This window comes from Oncorhynchus mykiss, chromosome 10, assembly GCF_013265735.2.
Source record: "Oncorhynchus mykiss isolate Arlee chromosome 10, USDA_OmykA_1.1, whole genome shotgun sequence".
In the NCBI taxonomy this organism is placed as follows: domain Eukaryota; kingdom Metazoa; phylum Chordata; class Actinopteri; order Salmoniformes; family Salmonidae; genus Oncorhynchus; species Oncorhynchus mykiss.
This window is the reverse complement of record NC_048574.1, coordinates 54,197,400-54,219,749: the sequence shown is the minus strand read 5'-3', so window position 1 is coordinate 54,219,749 and position 22,350 is coordinate 54,197,400. Positions and strand designations below refer to the sequence as shown.

Genomic DNA, 22,350 nt, shown 5'->3' with positions numbered 1-22,350 from the left:
AGACTTCTAGTCATTGGACGAATGCCTCTTAGCGTTGGCTCACGAAACTACCGCTAACTTCCTTTATACTGGACGCAGAGACATGCAATGGCATCCACAAGTTTACCGGACTCTGGGGAAGTAAAATAGATCAAAGTGCTTCATTAAGTGTACGTGTTTTCCTTTAAATTGCCTTTAAAAAAACTTGTATATAAAATATTGTTGCATGAATGTGTTTTACACTTATGTATAGGGAACCTTTATTATGAAATTCCAACCTTGAGGAAAAACGTGACACGGAAGTGATCCAGAAACAGTTCCTTAGTTACGGTGTATGACTTTGTGTTTGTGGTAACTAGAGACGACCCAACAATTGCAGAGTTCTGTTAAATACCCTGGTCAGTGTTGAACCGGCCTATGGTTCGTCGCGTGACACGGGGGGTGGGGGCAGTCTGGTTCCAAAACGAATGCTATCGTTTTTTACCCGCTGCAAACTACGAAAACCCGGGCGCCCAGGCCAGTTTAAGAGAATCCCCTCATTCAGTGAAACATGTTGTTTTAGCAACAAACTACCTCCTTGACAAACAAGATCAAACCAACTGAGGTATACAGATTAAATAGCTAACGTTAGCATACAGCTAGCTAGTTGTTTTTCATGAGATAGCAGGATATTTCTTGCAGCTTTAGCTAAATCATGTTTTCCCTAGAAAGATAAAGTGGGCTGGGTGAGCTAGCTGACGTTAGCTTATTCAAAACCAGAGATAACCAAGGTCACATTTGTATGGCAATGCGTTTAGTCTAAGACAAATAGCTACAGTAGCTTGCAAATTAAACTAGCTTGGCTAGCTAACTCAGCTATTCACATGGCTGGCATCTCAAAATAACTTTTTGATTTCCAGGAATGGCAGATAAAGACTTCAGCACAACACTGGCTTACACCAAGAGCCCGAAGGCGTCGAGGAGAACACATTTTCAGGTAGCTATAAACTGCTTGTTCAACACCTGTTTTTTACTGCCTCTGCTCAGCACGCATTACTAACGTACTCGTTATATGCCTAACGGCCTATACCAACATAAAAAAAATACTATAGTATACCATGATATAAATACTATAGTATTCACTGTAGTATTTTTTTGCGGTATTTACTGTATACTGTAGTATATACTGTAGTATTTACAGTTAACTATATTATAAATACTGTAGTAAAATAACTAGTATAGTAAATGTCATGTTTTTGCAGATTGTAGTATTTACTGGAGTGTTTTTGCTGATGTACTGTAGTGTTTTTGTTTTATTATCTTTGACATAGAAGTGATTCTCCTTGAGGAAACCTACTGGAGTTAAGTTTTTAAACATGAACAACTTCATAGATAAGAACACTATAACAATATGGTAGAAAATGAAACGTATTCTACCAGAATACGGGCTCCCGAGTGGTGCAGCAGTCTAAGGCACTGCATCTCAGTGCTAGATGCGTCACTAGACCCTGGTTCGATTCCAGGCTGTATCAAAAACGGCCGTGATTGGGAGTCTCATAAGGCGGCACACATTTGGCCCAGCGTCATTAGGGTTTGGCCGGGGTAGGCCATCATTATAAAAACAAACAATATCAGTTCCTAAAAACACAACCTTAAGGAACAATCCTTGGATAGCTTTTCAGAATTTACCGGCATAGAAACCCTAAATGAGTTGTTAACAGGAAATACATGTATTTCCATGACACAATTCAAAAGTAATTATGGACTGACCAATGTCGATAGTTTCAAATACATACAACTTAAAAGTTACGTATCTTAAAACTTAAGGGAATCTTATTTGAGTCAGAAAATGTATTTACCTTTATTTAACTAGGCAAGTCAGTTAAGAATAAGTTCTTATTTTCAATGACGGCCTAGGAACAGTGGGTTAACCTTTAGGTTACTAGTCCAACACTCTAACCACTCGGCTACCCTGCCGCCCCTAAATTATTTTTATATGATAGGGAAGATATCCAACTGACAGTCTCCTTGAAAAAAATATAAACTATTGTAACCAAGAACTGATGTTGGCACAAGAAAGTTGGAACATAACGAAATTACAGTTAACGAAAATGTACACTTAATCCAGTATAAGCAAATTTATTATACAAAAGAGACGGTGCTTGACTTGGGATGAAAGAAGTCCATGAGCTGTCTTTTTCCATGTTCATCCATTAGAAAATGTTCACCAAAATTCACAAATTACATTATGCAATAGAGACTTCTGATTATTCACTGTTAAGGATTTTACTATTATATGTCATGTCTAATGAGCAAGTAAGCATTATTGACACTGGAAGGTTGTCGTGCCTGATCCCATCCGATGAGAAGTATTTCTGTCTTAAATAAAGCCCTTTTGTGGGGAATAAGTCATTCTGATTGGCTGGTCTTGGCTCTCTAGTGGGTGGGCCTACACCCTCCCATGACTGGGCAGGGGCACAGCCATGTGAAATCCATAGATTAGGGCCTAATGAATCTATTTCAATTGACTGATATACTTACATGAACTATAACTCAGAAAAATCTTTGAAATTGTTGCGTTTATATTATTTAGGCTATCTACAGTGCTGGTGGAAAGGCGACAATGACGCCAATACTTTAGCTGTAGTTAACTAGCAAGAAATTGCTACAAGTTATGTTTTGAATTGGCTATCTAGTTCGTCTGTCTGTCATTATTTCATACCTACTGCTGAAATGTCACGCTCTCTCTCCTCTGGCAATGGCCCACTCACCCTCTGGCAATGGCCCACTTAGTGAACCTGTGTTATTTTGTTTGTTTTTTCGCATGTACATAATGTTGCTGCTACTGTCTCTTATGACGAAAAGAGCTTCTGAACATCAGAACAACGATTACTCACCTTGAACTGAACAAATAATTTTTCTTTAATGAGTTGGATGAGATGGATTTACTCGAGACACCCGACAAGGCCCTCATCCCCGTCATTCGCAGGAGGAAAAGAAGGAGATATCGTGGACGACGGTCCGGGTGCTTCGTAAAGATCTGTCGCCAAGAGGGTAATCTACCTTTACCATCGGTCCTATTAACCAACGTACAATTAATCAATAATAAAATAGACGAACTACGAGCATGTATATCCTAACAACGGGACATTAATAACTGTAATATCTTATGTTTCACCGAGTCGTGGCTGAATGACCACATGATTAACATACAGCTGGCGGGTTTTAAGCTTTTTCGACAGTATAGAACACCGGCCTCTGGTAAGACAATGGGCAGCCTATGCATATTTGTCAACAACAGCTGGTGCACAAACTCTAAGGAAGTCTCAAGGTTTTGCTCGCCTGAGGTAGAGTATCTCATGATAAGCTGTAGACCACACTATCTAACTAGAATTTATCTGTATTTTTCGTATCTGTCTACATACCACCATAGACCGATGCTGGCACTAAGACCGCACTCAATGAGCTGCACGGACTGGAATATGTTCGGGGATTCTTCCGATGGCATTGAGGAGTACACCATATCAATCACTTGCTTTATCAATAAGTGCATCAGTGACGTAGTCCCCACAGTGACTATGTGGATACCCCAACCAGAAGCCATGGATTACAGTCAACATCCGCACTGAGCTAAAGGGTAGAGCTGCCGCTTTCAAGGAGTGGGACTCTAACCTGGAAGCTGATAAGAAATCCCGCTATGCCTTCCGACAAACCATCAAACAGGCAAAGCGTCAATACAGGACTAAGATTGAACCATACTACACCGGCTCCGTCGCTTGTTGGATGTGGCAGGGCTTGCAAACTATTACAGACTACAAAGGGAAGCACAGCCACGAGCTGCCCAGTAACACAAACCTACCAGATGAGCTAAATTGCTTCTATGCTCGCTTCGAGGCAAGTAACACTGAAACATGCATGAGAGCACCAGCTGTTCTAGATGACTGTGTGATCACGCTCTCTGTAGCCGATGTGAGTAAGACATTAAAACAGGTCAACAGACCGATTACCAAGATGTGTACTCCGAGCATGCACTGACCAACTGACAAGTTTCTTCATTGATATTTTCAACCTGTCCCTGATTAACATTGTAATACCAACCTGTTTCAACAGAGTAGCATAGTCCCTGTGCTCAAGAACACTAAGGTAACCTGCCTAAATGACTACCGACCCGTAGCACTCACGTCTGTAGCCATGAAGTGCTTTGAAAGGCTGGTCATGGCTCACGTCAACACTATTATCCCAGAAACCCCAGACCCACTCCAATTTGCATACCGCCCCAACAGATCCACAGATGCAATCTCTATTGCACTCAACACTGCCCTTTCCCACCTGGACAAAAGGAACACCTATGTGAGAATGCTATTCATTGACTACAGTTCAGCGTTCAACACCATAGTGCCCTCAAAGCTCATCACTAAGCTAAGGACCCTGGGACTATACACCTCCCTCTGCCACTGGATCCTGGACTTCCTGTCAGGTCACCCCCAGGTGGTATGGGTAGGTAACAACACATCCGCCACACTGATCCTCAACATGGGGGCCCCTCAGGGGTGCGTGCTCAGTCCCCTCCTGTACTCCCTGTTCACTCATGACTGCACAGTCAGGCACAACTCCAACACCATCAATAAGTTTGTTGATGACACAATAGTCATAGGCCTGATCACCGACAATGACGAGACAGCCTATACGGAGGTCAGAGACCTGGCCGTGTGGTGCCTGCACATCAACCTCTCCCTCAAGACAAAGGAGAATGTTGTGGACTACAGGAAAAGGAGGACCGAGCACGCACACATTCTCATCGATGGGCTGTAGTGGAGCAGGTTGAGAGCTTCAAGTTCCTTGGTGTCCACATCACTGACAAACTAACATGGTCCAAGCACACCAAGACAGTTGTGAAGAGGGCACAACAAAACCTATTCCCCTTCAGGAGACTGAAAAGATTCTACAGCAGCACCATTGAGAGCATTCTGACGGGTTGCATCACTGCCTGGTATGGCAACTGCTCGGCCCTCGACCGCAAGGCACTACAGAGGGTAGTGCGTACAGCCCAGTACATCACTAGGGCCAAGCTTCCTGCCATGCAGGACCTCTATACCAGGCGTTGTCAGAGGAAGGCCCTAAAAATTGTCAGACTCCAGCCACCCTAGTCATAGACTGTTCTCTCTGCGACCGCACGGCAATCGGTACCGGAGCTTCTACCCCCCAAGCCATAAGACTCCTGAACAGCTAATCAAATGGCTACCCAGACTATTTGCATTGCCCCTCCGCCCCCTCTATTTTTACGCTGCTGCTATTCTCTGTTATTATCTATGCATAGTCACTAACATGTACATATACCCCAATTACCTCGACTAACCGATGCCCCTGTATATTGACTTTGTATCTATACCCCCTGTATATAGCCTCGCTATTGTTATTTTACTGCTGCGCTTTAATTATTTACTTTTTTTTTGTACTTTTTTTTTGTATTTTAACTGCATTGTCAGTTAAGAGCTTGTTAGTAAGCAGTTCATTGTAAGGTCTGCAACTGTTTCGGCGCATATGACAAATACATTTGAATTTGAAATTCACAAATTCTACAGCACAATGGCAGTCATGTCTTAAGTGTAAATTAATAATCCATGCTTTCTGGGAATGGTATAAATTCTGGAAGTTTTGTGGGCGGAGCTAGAAAGTTGTCTGTCAGAAATATCACTATGTAAATGTACTTTTCATCCGATTGTCTGCATATTTCAAGACATGCCATATAGTGAGTGAGTGAGATACCCGATGGGTTGGACGATTCTCTTCTCATAACTCATCTTGAAAAAAAAACGTATACTCAAAACATGGAAATCAATCTGCCATCATTAACACAATGGAAAAATCCAATTAATTATTATTTAAATATTGAAAGTACTTGGGCTATGGACAGAAACAAAATGGTGCAGTTTCAGGCCATGTGGCGGAAAGTAATGCGTGCTCTGGAGATGGGGAGTGTGTGCTCGTGGGTCTGGGCAGGGGTGATGTATGATGTTGTTTGAATGTGTATTGTTTGTTTTAAAAAAAATTAAGAACCTACTGGAGAAATACTAAAAGAGCTAATTTTCCATAACCTGTAGGTAGGTAGGACTGGGATCTAAACAGATAGTTAAGAGCTTATTTTTTATAACCTGTAGGGAACACAATATATGGTCTACACTTGGCATGTATGTAGGTTTCTCACTTATGGGTGGCACAAATTGGGATATGCGGGAGGGGAATGGGCAGGGTAGGCCTTTATACAAATTGGATACCATAGTATTTATAATACAAGTGTAGTGTTTTTGACCGGACTGTAGTGTTTTTGCGGACATTACTGTAGTTTAACTACAGTGATTTGAGTGGATAATACTGTATTATTTACTTTAGTATTCTACAGTATACTACACTTTACTACAGAATTCTGAAGTAAGTACTATAGTATTCTATGGTAAACTGTAGTATTTTTTTCATGAGGTTAAGTCATAGGCTAGAACAAAGAGAGCCTACCTTTCATCTGTGACTTGAAGGTCTAGGTATAGGCCTAGCTTAGTAAACACAACTTATAGGCCCAAATCTCAATGGAGTTGCAATGAGTGTCTGCGGAGTGTACCGCTATCAGTCGATACTTATAAAAATGTCCATTATTTAATGCTTACCTTGTACCTATCTTTGGGTGCATTTTGTTGCATTTTACACAAAAAAATATGAATTCTGACAACTCTGAAACAATCAGGATAAGCACAGGTACACAGTAAGCATCACAAAATGTATATTTATAAAAGTATTGAGTGGTACAACACGTTTCTGACAGCCTTCTTCCATTCCAGAGCATGCTAGAAAGCTAATTAGCACTAGTGGTCCCTCTGTCTTCCGCCTGTCTTCCGTAAACACAGGCTGTAACATGGAGATATGGCCATGAGGGAACACTAACCATAACCCTATAAAGGTGTGTAGTAGTTTAAAATATAATTTATCGCTGATTTGAAAGTTAAGTTCCATATGTTTCCGAAACTGTATCAAATGCGAGGAGTATTTGGGTTTAGAAAAAGCTTTGGTTAATCAAACTGAACATGAAATGACTCCAAAAGAGTCATGACAAAGGCTAAATGATCTGTAATCTGTCAGAATGTTTGCATTAACGTGATACTGTTATGTGCACCAGGTGTTTGATGTGTACCTTGGAGACATTAAACTTCCTGTTTAGGTTTCGGCCCCACTGAGACACATTAACATGGATACAATTGTATGACGTACATCGTTGTCTGGTTTTGTCTATCAAAAGTACAACGCAAATCAACTATCGGACGAGTTGAAAGAGGGACCGTTTTTTTTGGTCGGTCAGTCATGATCCGTCATGATCCGTTGTCAATCATATGGCAACACATATGACTCCTATTTAAAAAGCGTGCTCTCCCATCCAAAATTCTCGGAATCAAAATCAGTGTCTTGGCATACTAAGGGCCAGCTCAGTCTCGACTCTCTAGTTGGCCAGCCCAAAAAGGTTAGAGTTCAAATGGTTGGTGACAAAATCATATATATACAAAAGAGGTAGTGTGCTGTATATCTAGGCCTCAAGCTGAGCTGGCGCTAAGTAGACGCAAGTGTCAAATGCACGTTGGTTTTACAATTTCGGAATTGTCCAGCCCCAACGCCAAGTAAGGTAATTTACCTGTCTAACATCAGCACGCTTGCGCTGAGGTAGGAGGGGTGGTAATATTTGAGGTGTCCTTACAAAGAAGCGCAAAAGGGATAATTTCAAGCAGCGCTAATGAGAAGTTAAGACCCACAAAAAGCAGGTCTTAACGTAGCGCAGTTGATAATGGCATGGATTTGAGAGCAGAAGCGCAGCCTATCCATCCATGGCGCGCAGTGTCCATGGAAGGAGAGATGTGCCTTTTGTGCCGGTGAATCTCGTATTTAGAAACATAACAAAACAACTGGTTTCCCCCCCATTTGGTTTCTCCCCAAACCAAGCATAGCCTACCCTCCTCTTAATCAAGGCTGATTTAGCAGTATCGCATAGGTGCGTCTTTTTTTATCCTGGCCATTAGACAGAAGTAGCCTATGAACAAAAGGGTTTTAAAATGGTCTACTGAGAGTGCTTTGAAATACACTGAGTGTACAAAACATTAAGGACACCTTCCTAATATTGAGTTGCACCCCCCCCCCCCCCCCCCCCCCCCCCTTCTTAGGATGAGCTGGAGGCAGCTGTTTCTGCTAGAGCAAGTAAAAAGAAGACTGACCAATACTCCTATTCGGATGACTTTGATGAAGATGGTAAGACATTAGTCATACTAATGAGTGGCACATACATCGATCACTCGAAATCGGAACTTCAGTGATCTTAAATCCCCCCTATTACACTATCAGTTCATATTGGCAAGCTACATTTTACATTAGGCAACACTGTTATAAGTTGACCACCAAATTACTGACAGATGTGTTTGTAATATTTTCCTAGATGTGTTGAAAGAACTTCTCAATTCAAGAAAAAAGAGAATCGATACCTTCAAGGCTGGAAAGAAAAAAGCCAAGATCAACGACTTCAACCTGTCGGACGACGATGAGGAGGAAAGCAAAAGGCCGACGAGAGTTTCGTTCATGAAGACGCGAAAGGCCACTTCCCCCTTACAAGATTTGGCGACACCTGACCCACATAAAAATGAACAAACAGACGGCTTTATTGGAGGTAGCAGCGACCAGAAGGATTCGGACTCCTCACTGCACTATAAAAACCCTCATCAAGACTACACAGAAACCTCGGCATCACAGAACAGTCAATTGAAATCTCCTCTTTCCCTACCCTCGCAACCAAGTCAAACAGAATCCCCATTACAATCAACTTCGGAGAACAACAGCCATTGGGATTCTCCCTTGCCCCTGCCATTTAATGGTGGTCTGTTGGAAACCCCATTGCCCTTGCCGTCTGAAAATAGTGTGGAGAGCAAAGAATCGAGGACTGGAGGAAAAGGAAAGCTAGCTACTCCACTGCCACTCATCAGATGCGCATCCTTGACAGGTTTCTTCAAATCTCCTTCAATTCATAGCTTGTTCCTGTCATCAATATGCACAATGTTATGTATGATGTATTGGATATGGTCATGACACAATTTGTGGGCGACATTGGTTCATTGTTATCTTATTTTTGTCAGCTATCATATGTTTGTAGCTATAGTCTTAGGAATTATTAGGTATTATTGTCTAATCCCTTTCCCATTCAGACAGCGTTGTCGAGAATGAGCCACCCAGACCCAAACCCAGGCAGAGGACCCTGAGGGTGAGCAGTCAAACCGAGGCAGAGCCTGTCGCCGTGGACAAGGAAACTCCTCCTAGCAGACCCCCCACCTCCTCTGTGTCCATCTCTCTTTCCTCTATTGACCAGGGTGAAATGGCCAGCACCCCCACTACTTCATCTTCTAGCAAAACATCCGCCAGGAGTCATAGTCGACAAGTGAGTAACGTGATGTTGTCTTATTGATACTTTGACCTGGAACAGAAACGGGTAACTTGGTGCCAGGTTTGTTTGTGCCATCTTGCCAACTCCTATTGTTTTTGTCAGATGGACATTGTTGCTTGGCTTGACTATGACCATACAGTAGGAGTTGGCAAGACAGCAGATCTGGGGGCCAGGCTAAGACACCATGGAATCATTTTGACCCCACGGGGTGAGATCTTGCGTGGAGCCCCAGATCGAGGGAGATTATCAGTGGTCTTGTATGTCTTCCATTTCCTAATAATTGCTCCCACAGTAAATTTCTTCAAACCAAGCTGCTTACCTATTGCAGATTCAGTCTTCCCAGCCTGGTGCAGGTCTACAATTTTGTTTCTGGTGTCCTATGACAGCTCTTTGGTCTTGGCCATAGTGGAGTTTGGAGTGTGACTGTTTGAGGTTGTGGACAGGTGTCTTTTATACTGATAATAAGTTCAAACGGGTGCCATTAATATAGGTAACGCGTGGAGGACAGAGGAGCCTCTTAAAGAAGAAGTTACAGGTCTGTGAGAGCCAGAAATCTTGCTTGTTTGTAGGTGACCAAATACTTATTTTCCACCATAATTTGCAAATAAATTCATAAAAAATCCTACAATGTGATTTTCTGGATTTTTTTTCCATTTTGTCTGTCATAGTTGAAGTGTACCTATGATGAAAATTACAGGCCTCATCTTTTTAAGAGGGAGAACTTGCACAATTGGTGGCTGACTAAATACTTTTTTGCCCCACTGTAACTGTCAAAATAAAAGAAACACTTGAGTAAATGAGGGATACAAAGTGTATTGAAAGCAGGTGCTTCCACACAGGTGTCGAATTGACATCCCATCATGCTTGGGGTCATGTACTAGTAACCGAAAGGTTGCAAGATCGAATCCCCTAGCTGACAAGGTAAAAATATGTCGTTCTGCCCCTGAACGAGGCAGTTAACCCACTGTTCATAGGCCGTCGTTGAAAATAAGAATATGTTCTTAACTGACTTGCCTATTTAAATAAATCAAATGAATGTATAAAAATGCTGGGCAGGCCCAGTTGGCCATTATTTTTGCTACCATGGTGGAAAGGAGAGATCTCAGTGACTTTGAAAGAGGGGTGATTGTTTGGGCACGTTTGGCAGGAGCTACAGTGACAAAGACTGTTTCACGATATGCCATGGCCGTCTCAGTCACCAGAGATCAACCCAATCGAACACTTATGCACCACCATCAACAAAACACAAAGTGATGGAATTTCTCGTGGAAGAATATTTCCAGACACTATGCCAAGGTGCATTGAAGCTGTTCTGGCGGCTTATGGTGGTCCAACGACCTAATTAAGACACTGTTTGTTTCCTTTATTTTGGCATTTACCTATAGATTATCTAAGAGTCTACATCTTTATTATCCCTACTATCTATACCAGTGGTCAATTTCTATGACCCAGCTGCTAGTGCCTTGGGATGGGTATAAGCAATATGGATTTTGAAAGTAGCTCTACCTCTGCCGCAGATGGACAGAGTGGGATTTTTGCCATGTTGCTTATACCTGTCTGTCCTTTCAGATTGTCAGAAGTTCTTAAGGGAGGGAAGAATGGCCTTTCTTTTTCAACTCCGATTTATACTAATCACATCTGTCACTATCGTAACATATTTGAGGAGAAGTCATAATAAACTGCGGCAAATAGATCAGTTAGATAATGCAGACAATGTTGTAATGGTAGTCAAAAACAACGGCACCATCGATTAGCTGGCCCTTATCACAACCTTTGGATGATGACCAAATGACAAATGCACATTTCGAACTCACATTGGACAATAAAGTCATATTGTATTTTTGTATTTCACCACAGGGCCCCGTAGGAGACCACTCCATCTCATCTAAACTCCGCAAATCGTCCTCTTCAACCGTAGGTCGGCAGTCAAACTCGCTGTACAAATCTACTGATGGCACCTGGAGTAGAGGTAAGAAGTATGGGTGACATTTTCTGCTCGCTAAACAGCACTTGTGTGCAAAGTAAAACAACTGAAATGCCTACATCCAGCTGCAAGTATTGTTAGCTATCTGTAATTTAAGCAGAAATAAACATTTGGAGCGGTTTCCTAGACACAGATTAAACCTAGTCCTAGACCGAAAAGCAAGTTTAGGTTGGTTTCCCAGGCCCAAACCTAGTCTATTGTACTAAAAAGCACGCTCAAGGGAGATTCTTTCATAAGCATGCTTTTTAGTCCAGGCATAGATTTATTCTGGGTCTGGTTGGAAACTTCCCCTTAGTGTTTACCTCAGAGCCATATAGAGAGAGAGTTAGGCCAGGTTTTAGAATGGCCACCATGCTAGCGCCCATATAACCTTGAGAACTTTATTCTTGTAATGTTGATGATGCAATACAAAAGCGCCTCTGACAGTTCTCTATGAAATGACCCGCTGTAAACAAGAAAAACAGAGCAGTGAATTTAAGACTTTAAAAAAATATATATTATTGATTAGCATTCATGTGTTGTAGTGTCAACAGTGAAAGCATATCTGCTTTTACTGGACATCTTCATAGGTTTTGAAAACTATTAGAAATGAACAGCACAACGCAGAAGCGTTGATTATCACTTAGCAAGGGCTATGGAGGAAAAAGTGGCACTCGACACGTTCAGCCACATTGGCCTAACTCTATTTACATTGAGTGTACAAAACATTAGAAACACTTTCCTAATATTGAATGGCAACCCCTTTTGGCCTCAGAACAGCCTACATTTGTCAGGGCATGGACACTACAAGGTGTTGAAAGCTTTCCACAGGGATGCTGGCCCATGTTGACTCCCAATATTTCCCACAGTTGTGTCAAGTTGGCTGGATGTCCTCTGGGTGGTGGACCATTCTTGATACACACATGATACTGTTGAGTGTTAAATACCCAGCAACATTGCAGTTCATGACACACTCTAACCGGTGCACACAGCACCTAGTACCATACCCCGTTCAAAGGCACTTTTTTTTTCTTGCCCATTCACCCTCTGGCACACATACAGTGGGGCAAAAAAGTATTTAGTCAGCCACCAATTGTTCAAGTTCTCCCACTTAAAAAGATGAGAGGCCTGTAATTTTCATCATAGGTACACTTCAACTATGACAGACAAAATGGAAAAAAAATCCAGAAAATCACATTGTAGGATTTTTAATGAATTTATTTGCAAATTATGGTGGAAAATAAGTATTTGGTCAATAACAAAAGTTAATCTCAATACTTTGTTATATACCCTTTGTTGGGAATGACAGAGGTCAAACGTTTTCTGTAAGTCTTCACAAGGTTTTCACACACTGTTGCTGGTATTTTGGCCCATTCCTCCATGCATATCTCCTCTAGAGCAGTGATGTTTTGGGGCTGTTGCTGGGCAACACGGACTTTCAACTCCCTCCAAAGATTTTCTATGGGGTTGAGATCTGGAGACTGGCTAGGCCACTCCAGGACCTTGAAATGCTTCTTACAAAGCCACTCCTTCGTTGCCCGGGCGGTGTGTTTGGGATCATTGTCATGCTGAAAGACCCAGCCACGTTTCATCTTCAATGCCCTTGCTGATGGAAGGAGGTTTTCACTCAAAATCTCACGATACATGGCCCCATTCATTATTTCCTTTACACGGATCAGTCGTCCTGGTCCCTTTGCAGTAAAACAGCCCCAAATCATGATGTTTCCACCCCCATGCTTCACAGTAGGTATGGTGTTCTTTGGATGCAACTCAGCATGCTTTGTCCTCCAAACACGACGAGTTGAGTTTTTACCAAAAAGTTATATTTTAGTTTCATCTGACCATATGACATTCTCCCAATCTTCTGGATCATCCAAATGCTCTCTTGCAAACTTCAGACGGGCCTGGACATGTACTGGCTTAAGCAGGGGGACACGTCTGGCACTGCAGGATTTGAGTCCCTGGCGGCGTAGTGTGTTACTGATGGTAGGCTTTGTTACTTTGGTCCCAGCTCTCTGCAGGTCATTCACTAGGTCCCCCCGTGTGGTTCTGGGATTTTTGCTCACCGTTCTTGTGATCATTTTGACCCCACGGGGTGAGATCTTGCGTGGAGCCCCAGATCGAGGGAGATTATCAGTGGTCTTGTATTTCTTCCATTTCCTAATAATTGCTCCCACAGTTGATTTCTTCAAACCAAGCTGCTTACCTATTGCAGATTCAGTCTTCCCAGCCTGCTGCAGGTTTCTGGTGTCCTTTGACAGCTCTTTGGTCTTGGCCATAGTGGAGTTTGGAGTGTGACTGTTTGAGGTTGTGGACAGGTGTCTTTTATACTGATAACAAGTTCATACAGGTGCCATTAATAGAGGAAATGAGTGGAGGACAGAGGAGCCTCTTAAAGAAGAAGTTACAGGTCTGTGAGAGCCAGAAATCTTGCTTGTTTGTAGGTGACCAAATACTTATTTTCCACCATATTTGCAAATAAATTCATTAAAAATCCTACAATGTGATTTTCTGGATTTTTTTTCTCATTTTGTCTGTCATAGTTGAAGTGTACCTATGATGACAATTACAGGCCTCTCTCATCTTTTTAAGTGGGAGAACTTGAGACAATTGGTGGTTGACTAAATATTTTTTTGCCCCACTGTACACAATCCATGTCTCAATTGTCTCAAGGCTTAAAAATCCTTCTTTAACCTGCCTCCTCCCCTTCATCTACAATGATTTGAAGTGGATTTAACAAGTGATATCAATAAGGGATCATAGCTTTGACCTGGATTCACCTGGTCAATCTGTCAGATTTTCTACTGTATATGACTCGTGTTTACCTGATGCACGCTATGCATTTGTGAGCTGCAGTATTCAAAAATTGTTTGAAAATATGAATTTGGATTTGATAGGTAATGTGTGTGCCCAGACAGAAGGTTATAAACAAAGACAACATGGACAACATCCAACACATTCTAAAAACTCAATTTCTTTTTACAGATGGACATACTTCAGAAGACAGCAAGGCAAAGGATGGAAAATACTCCACATCATTTGAAGAATATCAAGTAAGTAATCTACTAGAGGTCAACCGATTATGATTTTTCAACGCCGATACCGATTGTTGGTTGACCAAAAAAAGCAGATACCGATTTAATCTTTTTTTTTTTATGTATTTATTTATTTGTAATCATGACAATTACAACAATACTGAATGACCTCTTTTATTTTAACTTAATACATCAATCAAATCATTTTAGCCTCAAATAAATAATGAAACATGTTCAATTTGGTTTAAATAATGCAAAAACAAAGTGTTGGAGAAGAAAGTAAAAGTGCAATATGTGCCATGTAAAAAAGCTAACGTTTAAGTTCCTTGGTCAGAACATGAGAACATGTGTTAAAAGGAACCACCAGCTTTCAGTCTTCAATATTCCCAGGTAAGAAGTTTTACGTTGAGGTTATTATAGTAATTATAGGACTATTTCTCTATACCATTTGTATTTCATATACTTTTGACTATTGGATGTTCTTATAGGCACTTTAGTATTGCCAGTGTAACAGTATAGCTTCGGTCCCTTTCCTCGCCCCTGCCTGGGCTCGAACCAGGAACACATCGACAACAGCCACCCTTGAAGCATTGTTACCCATCGCTCCACAAAAGCTGCGGCCCTTGCAGAGCAAGGGGAACAACTACTCCAAGTCTGAGCGAGTGACGTTTGAAATGCTATTAGCGCGCACCCCGCTAACTAGCTAGCCATTTCACATCGGTTACACCAGCCTAATCTCGGGAGTTGATAGGCTTGAAGTCATAAACAGCGCAATGCTTGAAGCATTGCAAAGAGCTGCTGGCAAACGCACAAGTGCTGTTTGAATGAATGCTTACGAGCCTGCTGCTGCTCAGTCAGACTGCTCTATCAAATATAATTATAACATAATAACACACACATATGAGCCTTAGGTCATTAATATGGTCAAATCCGGAAACTATCATTTCGAAAATAAAACGTTTATTCTTTCATTGAAATACGGAACCGTTCCGTATTTTATCTAACGGATGGCATCCCTAAGTCTAAATATTGCTGTTACATTGTACAACCTTCAATGTTATGTCATAATTATATACAATTCTGGCAAATTAGTTACGGCCTTTGTTAGGAATAAATGTAGTTCGCAATGAACCAGGCAGCCCAAACTGCTGCATATACCCTGACTGCTTGCACGGAACGCAAGAGAAGTGACAATTCCCCTAGTTATAAGAAATTCATGTTAGCAGGCAATAGTAACTAAATATGCAGGTTTAAAATTATATACTTGTGTATTGATTTTAAATGAAGGCATTGATGTTTATGGTTAGGTACATTGGTGCAACGACAGTGCTTTTTTCGCAAATGCGCTTGTTAAATCATCACCCGTTTGTCGAAGTAGGCTGTGATTCAATGAGAAATTAACAGGCACCGGATCGATTATATGCAATGCAGGACATGCTAGATATACTAGTAATATCATCAACCATGTGTAGTTAACTAGTGATTATGTTAAGATTGATTGTTTTTTATAAGATAAGTTTAATGCTAGCTAGCAACTTACCTTGGCTTCTTGCTGCCCTCGCGTAACAGGTAGTCAGCCTGCCACACAGGCTCCTCGTGGAGTGCAATGTAAGGCAGGTAGTTAGAGCGTTGGACTAGTAACCGGAAGGTTGCAAAAACGAATATCCGAGCTGACAAGGTAAAAATCTGTCGTTCTGCCCCTGAACAAGGAAGTTAACGCACTGTTCCTAGGCCGTCATTGAAAATAAGAATGTGTTCTTAAATGACTAGCCTAGTTAAATAAAGTTTTTTTTTTTTTAATAATCGGCAAATCGGTGTCCAAAAATACAGATTACTGATTGTTATGAAAACTTGAAATCGGCCCTAATTAATCGGCCATTCCGATTAATCGGTCGACCTCTATAATCTACTACTGTTTTAATTTGCTTTGTTATTGATGATGCCATCTGATTTGACTAAATCTGATATTTTTGTATTGCCTATCATATACCTAAAGTATTAGCTTCACCCCACTTTGTAATAATTTTGGAAAATTAACACAGTTGCAGGTTTTGTTAACGGCTCCATCCAGTAAAAATCATAGACTGCATTGAAGGACATTTTAACCTAAAACTAAACTGAGCTATAACTTTCTCTTTCCTAAAACTCCTCACCACACTGTTTTAGCGAGTGGGATTTACAGAAAATTGAGTGATTAGAAAACTTATTGAGAGTGATTGTGATAAGTGATTGTGATGATTGTGATAAGGTCCAGGAGTTTTCATGTAGGTGATTCATGCTTCTTCTCAGGACGATTCAGAGGATCACCCAGATCATATAAGCAGACTCAGCCATGTGACTGAGAACTCTATCGACACCAGGTAAACACCATATTTCTCTCTACATTTATCTAAATCTTGCAGGGAAATCCTTCCTTTTCTATTTACCCATGGCCTCAAACTATATTATACTTTGCAAACTATAGGATAGTAGTATGCTTAATGCAATAAAATCTTCCATTATTGGTAGGTTAATAACTACTACACAGTACTGCAACATGATATTCCATTCTATTTTCAAATACTATGACATTGTTTGAAACGTAACTACTGCTTTTAATAAGGGCAAGGCAACCGGCAACATGACCGAATGAATACAAACAGTGTAGCCATTCCCTCCAAGGCAATCAAACAAGCTAAGCGTCAGTATTGAGACAAAGTAGAGTCTCAATTCAACGTCTCAGATACGAGAGGTATATGGCAGGGTCACCTCCACCCTACCTGACACCCTAGACCCACTCCAATTTGCTTACCGCCCCAATAGGTCCACAGACGACGCAATCACACTGCACACTGCCCTAACCCATCTCGACAAGAGGAATACCTATGTAAGAATGCTGTTCATCGACTACAGCTCAGCATTTAACACCATAGTACCCTCCAAACTCGTCATTAAGCTCGAGACCCTAGGTCTTGACCCCGCCCTGTGCAACTGGGTCCTGGACATTCTGACAGGCCGCCCCCAGGCGGTGAGGGTAGGAAACAACATCTCCTCCCCGCTGATCCTCAACACTGGGGCCCCACAAATGTGCATTCTCCGCCCTCTCCTGTACTCCCTGTTCACCCATGACTGCGTGGCCATGCACGCCTCCAACTCAATCATCAAGTTTGCAGACGACACTACAGTGGTAGGCTTGATTATCAACAACGACGAGACAGCCTACCGGGAGGAGGTGAGGGCCCTCGGAGTGTGGTGTCAGGAAAATAACCTCACACGCAACGTCAACAAACAAAGGAGATGATCCTGGACTTCAGGAAACAGCAGAGGGAGCACCCCCCTATCCACATCAACGGGACAGTAGTGGAGAAGGTGGAAAGTTTTTTTAAGTTCCTTGGCGTACACATCACGGACAAACTGAAATGGTCCAACCACACAGACAGCTAGGTGAAGAAGGCGCAACAGTGCCTCTTCAACCTCAAGAGGCTGAATAAATTTAGCATGTCACCAAAACACTCACAAACTTTTACAGATGTACAATTGAGAGCATCCTGTCAGGCTGTATCACCGCCTGGTAGGGCAACTGCTCCGCCCACAACCGCAAGGCTCTCCAGAGGGTAGTGAGGTCTGCACAACGCATCACCGGGGGCAAACTACCTGCCCTCCAGGACGACCTACACCACCCGATGTCACAGGAAGGCCAAAAAGATCATCAAGGACAACAACCACCCGAGCCACTGCCTGTTCACCTCGCTATCATCCAGAAGGCGAGGTCAGTACAGGTGCATGAAAGCTGGGACCGAGAGACTGAAAAACAGCTTCTAACTCAAGGCCATCAGACTGTTAAACAGCCATCACTAACATTTAGTGGCTGCTGTCAACATACTGACTCAAATCTCGAGCCACTTTAATAATTCAAAATTGGATGTAATAACAAGAAATGCATGGGGATCATTTTCATTTCTGGTAAACCTTGGTCATTCCTATTTTGTTTTTATTTCCTTAGGCCCTCAAGTTCTCTGACAAAAAGCTCCCGAAAGTCGCAGAGTGTGTGTTCGTACACAGCAGAGTCCAAATACTTGGGGTCGCTGAAAGTTCTGGATCGTAAAGTGCAGCTGAAGGAAGCAGAACCCGGATCTGCAGATTCTCTCAGGGCGGCCATATACCAGGTATGGGCAGGATTTGATTGGATGACTTTGATTGGATGACTTTGTATATATGCATGATTGTGATATGTGGCAGGAGTTTTCCCTGACCGTGTGACCTGAGCAGAAAACCTTTGGGCCCTATGCAGAATATATGAGAAAGATGAAATGGTATCTTTTGTGTCTCCGTTATGATTATTAATTTACGATACAGTGCATTTGGAAAGTATTCAGACCCCTTGACTTTTTCCACATTTTGTTACGTAAAAACATCCAACTCAAGGATGATCAATGGAAACTAGATGCACCTGAGTTCAATTTCGAGTCTCATAGCAAAGGATCTGAATACTTATGTAAATAAGGTACGTGTTTTATTTTCAATACATTTGCAAAAAAAAAAAACAGTTCGCTTTGTCTTTATGGGGTAATTGTCTATAGATTGATGAGGAACATTCTTTATTAAATCCATTTTAGAATAAGGCTGTAACATGACAACATTTTGAAAAAGTAAAGGTGTTTGAATACTTTCCGAATGCACTGTATCTACCCTACCTCATCACTGTGTGTGTGTGTGTGTGTGTGTGTGTGTGTGTGTGTGTGTGTGTGTGTGTGTGTGTGTGTGTGTGTGTGTGTGTGTGTGTGTGTGTGTGTGTGTGTGTGTGTGTGTGTGTGTGTGTGTGTGTGTGTGTGTGTGTGTGTGTGTGTACACGTATGTATGTATGTATATACAGATATATATATACACACCATAACCATTTTCTGAAAATAACAGGAATGGCTGAAAAAAAAAAGGGAGAAGTTGCAAGAGACAATGCAAACAAGGAAAGAGGAACAAACATTAAAGGAAGAGAAGAGGAGAAAGGTAAAGGTGAAAATGTTGGCACTGCATCTTAAAAGTTTAATTTATTTGCAGAATAATATTTCTATAATCAATTTATAGATTTTTAAAGAATTATTCAGATAGTTGAATGGACACTATTAAGATAATTCATTTTAAGAATGACCTTGCCGCCCAAGGTATATAACTTAAACTATAAATGCAGCCATTTTAGGTCCTGTAGGTCTTAAGAGCACCTCATGTATTAATAGTAAATGATACAAGAAGAAAACAGCTAATCATCAAATAACACATTATTACCTCTGTCCACAGGATGAGCAAGCTAAAATGGACGATGCCAAGGCCTCTTATGAGGCTTGGAAAGAAAAGAAAACCGAAGTCATCAAAGCAAAAGTCAAAGAAAAGCAAGATGTGATCAAAAAGAAGCAAAGAGAAATTTATGAACAAGAAGAGAAAAAGGAATCTGCTAAAAAGGTATATACTGTGTGTACAAAACATTAAGAACACCTGCTCTTTCCATAACATAGACTGACCAGATAAATCCCTGTGAAAGCTATGATCCCTTCTTGTATGTCACTTATTAATTCCACTTCAATACGTGTAGATGAAGGGGAGGAGACGGGTTAAAGAAGGATTTTTAAGCCATGAGATATTTGAGACATGGATTGTGTATGTGTCCCATGGGCAATACAAAATATGGAAGTGTGTTTTGAACGGGGTATGCTAGTAGGTGGCTAACGCACCAGTTTGTGGTCCAAGGTCCAATGCAGCCATTTTTTATCTCAATATAAAATCATTTCTGAGTGACAATTAAGTACCCAGGTCAAAAAGCTTCTTAGCAAAGAGCAACATTCTGGGAGGGGTCTGAGTGGGGAGGGGAAAGCTGAAAACTAGGGGTTATTGGCATAGAGGTTTGGAACTCTTTCTTATTGGTCTAATAACTAATTTACTGACTGGTGATGTCAGGCCAAAACTCCATCCCACCAAAACAGGCTGAAATTTCAGGCAGTCTTTTCAAACTGCTCTTACACTAAAAGGGCATTATCATAATTTTCTCAATTCCACAGTATTATTCCAACCTAGTAGTGTGGAAATGTGTAAATATAAAACAGTCAAAACGCATTTTTGATTGCGCTGGGCCTTTAAGTAGTTATTAAGCGTCACAGAATATATCTCAATGCATTATCTGCATTTATGCAAACATTATCTGCATTTATTCATATCTTTATGAATGTATGTCCCTGCAGGTTTTTGAAAAGTGGAAGCAGGGACATGATGAACTTCTCAAAGAGAAATACACGAAACAGAAGGAGGTTGAAAATAAACTAAAACAGAAGAAAGAAGAGAAGGAAGAGGAGAGAAAGAGAGATTCCATATCTGCCATTTCTAATTGGTGAGAGCATCAAATGGTGGTCCTTGGTGGCCCAATTTGGTTAAGGTGTGGCACTAGCAATGTCAAGGTCGTGGGTTCAATTCCTGCAGGGATCACAAACATATTAAAATGTATGCTGACTACTGTAGACTAAGTCACTTTGGGTAAATTTGCCTGCTAAGTGGCATATTATTTTTCAAACATCAGTTTGATGTTGATCTTTTCTAAAGTAACAAGCTTTGATGAAAGCTCTTTAAAATCACAGACAGAAATGTATTGGTCAGTTACACTAGAGGACGTTACAGCATTGGCATAGATACAGGATATGAATGAATCAAACTATACAATTGCCTTTTTTCTTCCCCTGGAAATTACATAGGAATGAAAGGAAGAAGGATGTTGTCCACGAAAAAGTGAAAACGGAGCGTCGGAAAGAGAAGATCAAAGAGGAAGAGGAGAGATACGAAAAAGAAGAGAAGGATAGGATGGCCTTGGAGATGTATGAAAAATGGCTGGTATGTACACTACCATTTTTTTCCCCACTACCATTTTTTCCCCATGGTTTTCCCCAATTTGTGGGCGTGGTCGAGGGGAATTCCATATTATTACGTGAATACCGACTGGGACTATAAAGCCGCTTAAATGTGGTCTGTGTGCATACACTACCGTTCAAAAGTTTATTTTAATGGTCAAAAAATGTGTTTTTCTTTAAAAAACAAGGACATTTCTAAGTGACCCCAAACTTTTGAACGGTAGTGTATGCACACAGACCACATTTAAGCGGCTTTATAGTCCCAGTCGGTATTCACGTAATAATATGGAATTCCCCTCGACCACGCCCACAAATTGGGGAAAACCAACATTGAAAACCACCATCCTATTGGATCCCCTTGTAAAAGAGGCAACTTTGTCGTCAACTTTTTTCTTATACAGAAATAACAAATCAAATCAAATTTTATTGGTCACATTCACATATTTAGCAGATGTTATTGCGGGTGTTCCACATTTTGTTACGTTACAGCCTTTTTTCTGAAATTGATGTTTTTTTTTATATATGTTCGTTTTTTTTTAATCAATAGTGAAGACATCAAAACTATGAAATAACACATGGAATCATGTAGTAACCAAAAAAGTGTTAAACAACTCAAAATATATTGTATATCTTCAAAGTAGCCACCCTTTGCCTTGATGACAGCTTGAAGTAGCAGTTTTTATTTTTTACACTTTACATTGACAAATTCAAGGCACTTTCTGAATTTACTGACTTCAATTCGAATTGAACCCAACCCGCCATGTTGACAATTAAATGTTCTGCCAATTGAGCTACTATTTTGTCTGCACTTCTCCTACAGAGAAGGAAAGAACGCCAACAGACAAGACAGAGGAAGGAGAGACAGATACAAGCTATTCTACAAGACGATCCACCGCCCCCTTGGAGTCCACCTAGTAAAACTGTGCCCTTTGGAAAATAATCCCTGCACAGCCTATGGATTTATGTCACTAAATATGGAGTTTGCCTATTTAGATTGTTGTATGTTTTTATCATGACTGAAATTGTGTTATTTATGAAATTGTACAAAATTAAATTGAATGATTTTTGGAA

The 22,350-nt window shown here is 41.1% G+C and overlaps 1 protein-coding gene across 2 annotated transcripts; it reads left to right on the top strand.

Annotated features, from left to right (window-relative positions):
- Positions 1-6: 6 nt before the first annotated feature.
- Positions 7-22,350, top strand: map9 (microtubule-associated protein 9). Of its 2 annotated transcripts, none has more exons than XM_036933383.1 (14): positions 7-149; positions 879-955; positions 8,154-8,238; positions 8,423-8,980; positions 9,183-9,412; positions 11,276-11,387; positions 14,367-14,434; positions 16,706-16,776; positions 18,399-18,561; positions 19,310-19,399; positions 19,688-19,849; positions 20,623-20,768; positions 21,127-21,262; positions 22,100-22,350. In XM_036933383.1, the coding sequence occupies exons 2-14, from the start codon at positions 881-883 to the stop codon at positions 22,217-22,219; spliced, it is 2,016 nt and encodes a 671-aa protein (XP_036789278.1). In that variant the 5' UTR covers positions 7-149; positions 879-880; the 3' UTR covers positions 22,220-22,350. The 2 variants fall into 2 exon arrangements, with proteins under 2 accessions (XP_036789278.1, XP_036789277.1); XM_036933382.1 differs by lacking the exon at positions 7-149 and adding an exon at positions 325-583.

Coding starts and splice junctions, on each gene's coding strand:
- map9 (XM_036933383.1), top strand. CDS start 881: ATGGCAGATAAAGACTTCAGCACAACACTGGCTTACACCAAGAGCCCG. Junction 9,413..11,275: donor CCAGGAGTCATAGTCGACAA/GTGAGTAACGTG, acceptor ATTTCACCACAG/GGCCCCGTAGGAGACCACTC. Junction 19,850..20,622: donor AAAAGGAATCTGCTAAAAAG/GTATATACTGTG, acceptor ATGTCCCTGCAG/GTTTTTGAAAAGTGGAAGCA.